Source organism: Prunus avium, chromosome 8 (genome assembly GCF_965620075.1).
Source record: "Prunus avium chromosome 8, drPruAviu1.hap1.1, whole genome shotgun sequence".
Taxonomy (NCBI): domain Eukaryota; kingdom Viridiplantae; phylum Streptophyta; class Magnoliopsida; order Rosales; family Rosaceae; genus Prunus; species Prunus avium.
The window spans coordinates 2,994,414-3,005,759 of NC_142291.1; the positions used below are offsets into that span (position 1 = coordinate 2,994,414).

An 11,346-nucleotide genomic window follows, 5' to 3' on the forward strand; every position below is an offset into this window, starting at 1 on the left:
TTTCATATTTTGAGCTATGTTAGATAGAAGAGGATTGTCTACTACACTCAATTCTGCCAATTCACAATCAATTGCAAATAAGTCATGAAAAGTAGTATGGGCTATGGCATGCAAAGTGGCACTACACCTCAAAGTGAAGTCATAAATTTTTTTTAAAAAACTTGACAAAGATAATAGCATTTTCCCAATCCTCCTCAACTGGTGGCATATTCCCTATACCAAAGTAGCTTTTAAAATGCCCATCCTCATCTTCCAACCTAGAAAAGACCTTTTTAATTTTCAAAGCAGCTTCTAGCATCATGTAGGTGTAATTCCACCTAGTTGGCACATCCAAGACAACCAAGCCTTTACAATCAATCTTATCTTTTTCAATGCAAGATTTAAAAGTTTCTAATCTTTGGGGGTAAGATCTTACATACATGACAGCATCACGTATACTCTAACAGAATTATGTAACTCTTTCAAATCATCGGTTACAATGAGATTTACAATATGAACAAAACATCTCATATGTAAGTGGACACCATCTAACAACAAATCTCCATTCAGCCAATCCTTCATCTTGCTTTGCAAATAAGATACAGCTTTATCATTTGCAGATGCATTATCTAAGGTAATTGTGAGTACCCTTTCTATACCCCAATCAATCAAACACTTCTCAATAAGTCTGCCAATTATCCTACCTTTGTGATTTTGAATTACGTAGAAATTCAACACACGCTTATGCAACATCCAATCACCATATAGGAAATATATAGTGAGAACCATATAGTTTATATTTTGAACAAAAGTCTATGTGTCAGTAGTAAGGCAGACTCCATGTAACATCCCGACCCAAAATTTATATTAATATTGGATAATTTTGAGTCTAATAAAATATAAATGTGAAATTACGATTTTGCCCCCAAGTGTAGGGGTAAAATGGTCACTTTCTGTTTCGGAGAGATTTTGGGGCAACAAGTAGTATTTTTACGTAGGTCGTACTAAGACGAGTCCGTAGACATGTGGTAGGCTTGAATCGGAATTGTAACGAGAAACTTACGAGCAAAACATCACCAGTGGCAAAACCGTAAATATTTCAAAGTTGGTGAAATTAAAAATCAGATTTTCCTTCTTCTTCCTCCTTCCTGCGTGCAGAAAATAGCCCCCCACCCAGTGGCAGACTTATTAAGGCGCAAGGAGGTGCAGTTGCACCTCCCCTTATCGGAAAAACCATTGTAGGTGCTTCAAATTGCCCATTTGCTCAACTGGTGGTGATGTACAGATTACCTTATTTCCATTTTCAACATTTAAGTAAATGTCTTTGTCCTTTTACTTTTATTTATTTTTATTTTACTCCATTTACTTAAGTTTACAGTGTAAATATAGAAGTACCCCCTATTTGAATTCAAATAAAAATACAAGAAAATTAAATTCCCATCAAATCAAAATATGAAAAATCGATTTTAGTGCAATACGATTTAGGCAAAAAATGATGGCTCATTAAGTCAATATATACTTCATAATAAAATCCCATTAAATCAAGTTTTCTTATTTGATGTGTAAGGAATAAAAGCCGCCAAAAATTATCTTGAGAAAATGATTACTCCTCAAAATCATTTTTCATACTTAGTCAATATTTTTACATAAAATAATTTTTCATGTATGATATGAATGCATGAAGGGACCTAATGTCATTCTAGGTAAAAAGCCTTAGATGTTCAATCCACAAAGAGTTTTTAGCCTTTCAAAATTGCACATATGCTAAAAAATTTCTGGCTCTGCCAGTGCCCCCACCCCCTGTCACTATTCATCCATTTGGTTTTTCCTCCGCTGTCTCCTCCCCCAGCCACTAAACTTCGTGATATTGGTACCAAAACGTCAAGCGCACTTCCCTCTTCCCATCCCGACCAACCTCAGCCGTTGGAACCATTGGAGTTGGCCGGAAGATGCAAAAATCCGATCGGTTTTGACCCATTTTTTATAAATTTTTCTCATGCTCGTTTGGGCGTTTCCGGCCACCGTCTCCATCGATCCAGGTATGGATTTTAATCCTCTCAAGCTGCTCTTGCTGTTGGTTGAGTTAGATTTCAAAAATTTCTGCGTTTGGGTACCCGATTAATAGATGGAAGTTTGGCCGGTTTTCGGCCTTCGATTTCGGCCACTTCCGGTCAGTTTTTGGGGTAGGTCCAAGAACAAAAGTGGTTCCAAATGTTGTCTTTTACCTAGGGTAGGAAGGTTGGCTGGCAGTTTGGAGTTTTTCCGGCCGCAGGAAATTTCTCACGACACCCACGCGCGGGCCGCTCGTGTGGTGGCTTGTGGGTACTGTAGCTAAGCCACATTGTCTTCCTATGTGATCTCCTGGTTGCCACGAGTGCGTAGGTGTGCTTGGATTTCCATTCGGACGTCGTTTGGTTATCGAACGGAGTTACGCCTATTGTGCGTTACTCGGGGTCAATAGGTTCGGACCCAAATTCTTATAGGTTGATCTAGACACCCTAAGGATCGTATAGGAATTCGCGGATCATGAATCGGAGCCCCGGATGTTCCGATTCAATAACTTGAAGTTTACAGTTGGCAATAATTGTCCGATCGTACGATCGTGAGCAATCCGACAGTTCGATTCGGACCAAACTCGCATGACGTGTTTTCTAAACCTAGTGGAACCCGTAGGAACTTTATGATTGTGAAACGGACATCGTGGGCCCCGTGGGCCCGGAAGACCCGGTTCGGGAAGTTTGATCGCCCGGTTGACCGAAAGCCTTCCAAAGCTTATCCATCACCCTAAAACATGTAGTTGGACCCTAGAATACCTCGTTTCACATGCACACATCGGGAACTTGGGGAAATTGTATTTTAAATTATAAATTTCATTCTCAAGCATTGTTATATTAATTAAATATTCATATCTCGAATGGGTGCTCAGATCGTTTGCACATAACAAACGGGACCCACTCCGGGTCAGGCAGCATGAGACTATTTGTGAGTGGACATTTATTTTAAATATGCATTATTTTCAATGAATGTATAATTATGCATGAAATATATATATATAAATATATATGCGTTTATAAACTTGTAAATTTCATATATATGTTTATACGAAATAATTGATTGAGAAGTGGATTGAAATGTGGGATTTGATGAGCTTGAATATCTTGATGATGTTTGGAAATATGTTGCCAAATTATGTGTGGACTGTTTCGGAATTATATATATATGAGAAATTTACATAAAAGAGCTATACTTAAGATGAATTCATGGTTGCGTATATGCTGTGCATGAAGAAGGATAAACTGAAAAGAGTCCTTATTAGACGTTAATAAATATTTGAGATGAGAGAGAGAGAGAGAGAGAGAGAGAGGGAGAGAGATAGAGAGATGTGAGAATGTGGGATTGTGGGTTGGGCATTTACTTTTTGGTATGATTCTTTATTTATTAGACCCTAATAAATATTGGGACATAAATATTTGATATTAAAGAGGCAAGAGAGAAAAGCAAGGCTGCTCCTCCCTGAAAGAAAAGCAAGGCTGCTCCTCCACTTGGAAAGGGATTCTTCATGGTGCGGATCTCCTTGGTAAAGGCATGAAATGGCGAATTGGTAAGGGGGATACTGTGCGTTTCTGGATGGACCACTGGACTTCTACTGGGCCACTGGTGAATCATGCTGATACCTTAACCCCAGAGCATTTAACTTGCAATATCAACAGCTTTGTTATTGATGGTTGGTGGGATATTGGTAAGCTGCGTTCTATGCTCAGTGAGGACCTGGTACAACAAATCATCAGCTCCCCTGTTGGATTTAACAGCAACCTACAGGATTCCCTTATCTGGAAGCACACTGCCAATGGTATCTTCACTGTTAAAACTGCGTATGAGCTGCTTTTTGATAACAACTACTGGGTTGACCCCTTCTGGAAACTCATTTGGAAGCTGAAAATTCCCCCCAAGCTCCAGATCTTCTTCTGGTTGGCTTACCATAATAAAATCTCCTCCAATGAACAAAGGGCTACAAGAAATCTAACTTCTGACCCCTCCTGCGGTGCCTGTGGTTGGATCTCTGAATCTGTCCTCCATATCCTCAGAGATTGTCCCAGAGCTCAGAGTGTTTGGATTATCATGTTAACCCACTCTCAACGCACACAGTTCTTCCACGCTGACCTCAGAGCATGGATCCTTTGTAATCTGCTTGCTAAAACTAGCTGGAGTGCTGGTATGCCTTGGAGTACTGTTTTTGTCTTTACTTGCTGGTATTTATGGAAATGGAGAAACCAATTCGTGTTTAGTGAGGAGGAGCCCCTTCCTTTCAGGCCATCTACTACTGTTTTAAAGGCTGCTAATGAATGGTCCTCCAATGCTTTTGTTCCTCAGGCCAAAACCCCTAAGACTCTGGTCTCCTTAGCTTGGGAGCCCCCTGCTACTGGCTGCTTCAAACTGAATGTTGATGGGTCTCGGAAAAATTCTACTGGTGCTATTGGTGCTGGAGGTGTTATCCGTGATTCTACAGGGGACTGGGTCACAGGTTTTACAGTTAATCTGGGTAAAGGCCAAATCCTAGAGGCTGAGATATGGGGGCTGTTCTTTGGTCTCAAATTGGCTGCTGAAAAAGGCATCCATAACCTGGTGGTTGAGATGGATTCTGCTATTGCAATTCAGCTTTTCCAAAGGTCTGGGACACCTAGCTCTCATCCCCTTGCTGGAGTGCTCTCAGACTGCAGAAGGTTTGCAGAACAACTTGGAAATTGTGGAGTCAACCATGTTTACCGTGAACAGAATTCTGTGGCTGACTGCTTAGCCCAAGCGAGCTACAATGGTGATCTGGGCATCTGCCCTCTTGACTCTGCTCCAGCCTGGATTGGCACCTGCCTTGCTGATGATGTGATGGGTTCCTCTAAGACCCGCTGGGTCTGTTGTAATATTAGTTGGTTTGTTTTTTCTGCTGGGGCCCTGCCCCCCCTACTCACCAAAAAAAAGAGGCAAGAGAGATACGTCTTTCAGCAAAAAAGTTGGAGAGAGAAAGATTTTCTTTTATTTTTATGAGAGAGAAAATAAAATTAATGATTGTTTATTTAAAAAAATTAAAACTATTTGCCATGTAATATTTAATCTTAACCATCGAAAGTGAAGTAATCTAATGGCCCAAAAATTGTGTCAAAAATTGTGTAAAAAACGTAGTGCTACGGATCTGCCCCAATTTATATTAAGCAAAAAGAATTTAAAAACATTTTAAAAGGTTGTTAAAATTTAGCCCAGGTAACCATGAGATATGGTGTGGTTGTAGCTCACCTCATTCCTTAACCATGAGGTTGGGGGTTTGATCCCCGTCCATGGGAATGGAGCGCATTTCGTGGCCAACCGTTTACCTCCATTGGGAGAGCTCCCGCGGCGAAAGGGATTAGTCACTGCTGTCGGCGGTGGATACCCTTGGGTCTCACCTAAAAAAAAATTTAGCCCAGGTCAAAGTTGGGTTACAAGCAAAGGGCAAGTTTGGTAGGCCTCATTAGACTGGATTGGGCAAAATAATACTTAAAACCCATGTTTGGTTTGAGAATGGACTAACTTAAATGAGACTATATAGTCCAACAGAAAAAAAAAAAAAAAACAGCTCGCTCGCCCTACTAATATAGTGAGGCCGAAAATTGGTTCTCAAAATAGCGCTCTCGCTGAAAAGAACAACTGAGTCCGACACAGCGCAAACCAGTTTCTTCTTCTTCTTCACCTGCGTAGTGATATCTTGGTGTAGCGTGTATCGATTCTGCCACACAATTCTGCCATTGACCTTCACGACGGATTTGATTGCAGGAGTGATAAGCAATTGAAATATTTCGCCATTCTGAGGGCGCCATCCATGTGGGTCTTGATTGCAAGAGTGAATTTCTTGTTTCTGATGATGCTTTCAGGCCACCTGAAATTACAGAGCCTATGAATGTTGTGAACAGCATGGTCATCAACCAATTGAACGACTCTGTTTGTAATTGAAGTGGGCTTTGTGGGTTTTCAATCGTTGATATCAGCGACATCGCAGATTCCTAAACCCAAATGCACGAAAGGTTTGCTTGTTTCTTTGTCTTATTTTGTTGCCATTATTGCTGGGTCAGAGTCCATTGGTTTTTTTCAGAAGATTAATAGGTTTCAATCTTTGAAGAATTGGGTTTGGGGGCTTAATGCTTCTGGTGTTGTGCAAGAGTCCATAGCACAACATGCACTCCAACTGTTTGCTAAAATGTGGCACTCAGTTGGGTTATGCAATGGGGCGGTAATGCAATTCTTGATTTTGATTTTGGCTACCACATGGGCATTCGAGACAGAGGTAGTGGTGAGTTTCTCAAGAGTTGCTTCATTGGAGGACTAATGACATGCTTAGTCATTGGTTTGGCACCAAAATATGCCAAATTTTAGTCTTTTTTGCGGTTGTGTTGAGTAGTCTAGCTTATCTATTAGATAGCTTGTCCCCTATTTTGTAATAAATAGATGCAAGACCAAATTTCTGAATTTTTCTTGTATCTCATGGTGCCAAATTTAATTTCATGGTCCAAATTGCTATGAATGGGCTTGATGGCATTTTTGGAATGCTTTCTTTGTTGATTTGTTATGACTTTTTGGAAAAATTCTGACTTTGACATCTACATGTAAATTTGGTATCTAGAAAGTATGTTCATAGTTTTAAGATCTTATCAAATTATATTTAATTATCTAAAAATTATTATATTTAAATATTTAAATAATTATTTTTTAGTCCGACACAATACCAAACATAGGTCTTCACTATTTTTACAATCCAGTTTTTTAGTTCGACGCAGCACCAAATTTAGTTAAAAAAATTTCTTGCCCATAACAGTGATGAGTTTTGTATTATTTTATAGCTATTAGCCTGTAACCCATAGCTGGAGAAGGCCTTAATATTCCAGCCCATCCGACAGAGCAAAAGAAATACACAAAATAAACGATTTACTTTCTCCTTGAAGCAGCATAAACGAAAACAGGAATGAAGCAGAAGAAGAACAAAGATATGGCCGTTAAAGTTTCCTCTAGATCAATATCTGCAACAGAGGCACTGGTTGTCCACCTGATTTGTAGCTTAGGATTAGCTGTAGCTTTCTGGGTGGCCCACAATGTCCACTCCATCAACCTCACCACCCATCCTTCGCATACCCTTCGTCTGATCTGCGTACCTTCTTGCCTACCTTTGACTTCTCTATTTTCATCTCCAAATTTCGAATTTCCTTTTAATTTTTTATAATTATTTTATTATTTTCATTTGGGTTTTTCGCTTTGAAGGTTTTTGAGTGCCCAATTGTGATCCTTCTTTACAGCCGGTATAGGAAGGACCATGAACGATGCTCCGTAAGTTCTTATGCCTTTGATATTCCTGTTTGGTAGCTGAGAAACGAATGGAAAATGCAGGAAATTTATATATAAAAAAATTTGGTTTTTTCAGCAACCCAACAACACGCCTTCTATGAGTTTAATTCTTTCTTTGTGGCTTCTGATTCATTGTAGTTTCTCTGATAGTCTTTAATGTGATGTTTACAGTATTTGAAAGCTGTAGGACGTGGCCTACTGGGACTTCCTGCTGGTTAGTCCACAGTTCAAATTTATCTTCTGCTCTATCATATATAGTTTTGAATTGCTAGTTTAGTGAGATCGTGTCAAGGTTTTAAAAGCTTTCGTATATAACAATTCCTAAGCTTGCTATATTCGGTTTTAAAGGAATGTAAGTCACCTCTGGAGTTTTCATTATAGTATGTGGAGGTGACAACCATGCTCTGAGTTATTATCTTATGGTGTATGTAAATTTCGTGTGGATACATTTCCCATTTGTTGTTTTTTGGTGCTCTGATTTTTTGTTTCTTAATGAATTTTTACTATAATGATATAAAATGTTCTTAATTTTAAGCATTTTGTAATACTACTAGTACTAATTAAGAAAAAATCACAACTTATTGTGTCTTACACTCTGTAGGGGCTCTGCTAAATGCATTGGGAGCAATTGCCTTGGGCGCACCCGTTGGAATCCAGTATGTGAATTAAGAGGTCAAATAGGCAATGTCATTAATAAGAATAATTCTGAAAGTAGAAGTCACTGTTGAGATTGGAAGGGAATAGATTTGCACCCTTTTTTCCCTTTTAACAAAACTAGAATTCCGTCACATCATCAACATTGCTATAAGGTACACTATCCACCTCTTTTTTCGAACTCAAATTGCTCTTTTGCATGTTTGTGTTTTTGGTTGAGAAAGATAGTCATGGTGGATATAGGTTTAGCTGGTATGTTTTTGTTGTTGATGATTTGACGTGGTTATTCAACCTCAATTGTGATTCATGCTTTCAGTATTAGCAAGAAAGATGTGTTATTAAATGATCCATTGATCAGAGTCACCATTTGATAGATTTAGCCATATTACAATCTGTCATAATTATGCCCCTTTTCCTTTTCCTTTTTCTGATACAGGTATCTACCGAAGACCATTAACTGGTCTCTAGTGATGTCATTGTTCACCGTAAGTGCCCTCCTCTACAATGTGGTGTTGCAAGTCTTACAATATTTAATTTCTACTTTCAGAGTATTTTGGATGGGATTCTTCCACTTTCTTTAAGCTATAATCCAGTGTTCTATATTATTTGTGGCTATCGGGCACTCGTTGTCAAAAGTGACCTATAATGGCATGTAGTTATCACTGAAATACACTTCTTATGTGTTCAATAAATTAAAGAATTTTATTCTATTACTTGCATCCCTATTTTTACAGAAATGATTGTTTTTCATTTTTTTATACGTTCGTTTGTTCAATTTGCTGAACTTATTAATTTTCTGTAACAAATTTCATTGAAATAATAGTGACTTTGCAATGAGTTCTACTTTCTTATTTGTTATGCTGTGGTTTTGATACATTTTGAAAACTTAACTAATGTATATTTGCAGATTGTGCCTGCAGCTTCTGTTTTTGGTTCATCATGGATGGATTGGCAATGCATATTTGCATGTACAAAGCAAGTTTTCTATGCTTATTTGCTTCTTTTTTCTCATTTTTAATCATGTTTATTTTTGTTGTGATAATTAATTGGATAGAGTTCATTTGTACTGTAAAAATAATTCGATCACAGAGTGTAGTTGTTCTATACTTATACTAGGTCTTGGTTTATTTATGTACTTGCAGAGCTTTTGACCCTGTAGATTATATGATTTGTATACCAGCACATGGAGTTATTATTGGTGCTTGGATTGGAGCTTTTCCAATGCCGCTTGACTGGGAACGCCCATGGCAGGTACGATCTTCTTCCTTTTCCCTTGTTTTGCCTTTACTATGCTTATGCTTCTTTTGTAAGATTTATTTTCTTCCTTTATTTGTTTCTTGTGGAATGTTTTTCTTTGAAGTTTGCACTTATTTTGAAATTGAACTATTGAAGACCCATAGTCCTAGTATGTCAGATAACACTCTAAATTCACCTTAGTTTGGCGACTATATAATGTATTGCATTATTTATTTATTGCACAGTTTGGCAGCCTTCTGACACCAGTGCAAACTGACAAACCTCGAGAGCCATTAATGTGCTTGACAGTGTTACAAGCTTAATACATTTGTATTCAGTTCCATTTTCTTGATTAGGGTTCTTTAGGCTTATCTGCCTCTGAATAATTTTTTATATATTTTATTTTAATTTTTAATGTTTCATCTTCAGAAAGGTTTACTGTTGTATAAACTTCCATTAAGTCTTGATCTTAGTGGGCGTAGTTGTAGGTGATGAATTGGAAGAACTTACTATTTCCCAAATCACTCGTCTAGCTTAAAAGTATGAACAAATATAGATTTTATGTAACATTGTGGTTGCTTAAAACAAAAAAATAGGATTTGATATGGTTTCAAGAATGATAAGATTAAGATCTTCTTTTTACCTTCCTTCCTAATCCTATAGATTTTGGACTCAAACACCATCCAGACCAGTTTTATTGGGTTGAATAGAGGCCACCATGTTCCGAACTGAAAGAGTTTCTCAACCCAAGCCTATTCAATCCACCGATTTTGGGTTGAATTGTAAACTTGTTATCACAAGTTCACAACCACGTGCTGGAAGCTCCCTTCAGATTTAAAGGCAATGATTCCAATGGGAGAAATGAATTAGTAGCATGATAAATTGATTCAGCATCTATTTGTTATATATTGTGCATGGCGAACTTCAATGGTTTACCACCGTAGGTGCTGTTGATTCATGGATGACTAACTTGATTTACAACATCAGTTTTTTATTTTCTGGTGGATCTTATTGATGCATTACCGACTGCTGTCATACTACTTTTGGACTACTGTTTACTATTAGGTTTTTTTTAAAAAAAAAAAATTTAAAATTTAATTTAATTAAAAAAAAAATTTTAAAGCAAAAGGAAGAAGAAAAAGTAAACTTCAAAGATTTGCTCTATGGCAGTGGGCATTCATAAGTCATAGTTCACGGAAATGCTTGTGTCACTTGCATGATCATTTGGATGCACCATTTGTTGGGTTGCTCTCTTTTCTATTGAGGTCTTAAGATATATTACTTTCTGCAGGAATGGCCCATTTGTGTGAGTTATGGAGCCATTGCTGGGTACCTGGTTGCAATGGTGGCATCATTTGGCCTTATACTTGTGAGGCAGCATGTCAAAGGAGACTAAAGAAGCGAGATGTTCGAATATTTTTTTGCAGCAGTTTGTGTGGAGTTTTGTGCAATTATTTTTTTGGTAGAAGCAACTCTTATTTTTGCTCAATTTAGGAGAAGTGACATTAGAGAGATATGGAATTAAGACTCTTTTTTTGGCCCTGATCTTTCAAACGAGCAATTCTTGCGGCAACCCTCTCTCGCACAATGGGTGGGACCCACATGTATGTAGCAGCCCTACACAAGGAGAATCGTGACCGGAGATTCCAAATAAGAATCCCAATCAAAGAGTCGCGATAGCTGGAATTCACTGTCCTCACTCTAAATAACATGTTTACTTATAGGGATGTGAGAGGAAGGGGATGCTAGCAATCTTCTCTCTAATCTTCTCTTTTGGACATTCTCCCTTCTTCTCATGACAAATGTCACTTTCCTTACACTTAAAACAATATCATTAATGCATCACATAAACTACTTTTTGTTTTCCAATTTTACCTCTTTTGAATATATTAACTCTTTTTAATAACAAGCTAGGTTTTTTTTTACAACTTTCTTACTACCTTAAATTGGAAGTGTCCTTTTTTTTTTCTTCCCAAAGAGTACGTATGTTTTGTTAAACACAAAATAATGATGATATCATTTACATGATAACAATGTCATGAAAGAAACTTTATTATTATTTTTGTAAATGATGTTTTTTCTTATTTAATTTTTAACAATATGTTAAGGAAATTG

The 11,346-nt window shown here is 37.7% G+C and overlaps 1 protein-coding gene across 2 annotated transcripts; it reads left to right on the forward strand.

Annotated features, from left to right (window-relative positions):
• The first annotated feature begins 6,866 nt into the window (after positions 1-6,866).
• LOC110747226 (PIGF/3-ketodihydrosphingosine reductase fusion protein-like) lies at positions 6,867-10,917 on the forward strand. Of its 2 annotated transcripts, none has more exons than XM_021947435.2 (8): positions 6,867-7,147; positions 7,258-7,323; positions 7,513-7,555; positions 7,943-7,997; positions 8,432-8,480; positions 8,903-8,970; positions 9,138-9,246; positions 9,477-9,755. In XM_021947435.2, exons 1-8 carry the CDS (start codon positions 6,965-6,967, stop codon positions 9,552-9,554), a joined length of 651 nt encoding a protein of 216 aa, XP_021803127.1. In that variant the 5' UTR covers positions 6,867-6,964; the 3' UTR covers positions 9,555-9,755. The 2 variants fall into 2 exon arrangements, with proteins under 2 accessions (XP_021803127.1, XP_021803126.1); XM_021947434.2 differs by lacking the exon at positions 9,477-9,755 and adding an exon at positions 10,523-10,917 and having other exon boundaries at positions 6,872-7,147.
• Positions 10,918-11,346: the final 429 nt, after the last annotated feature.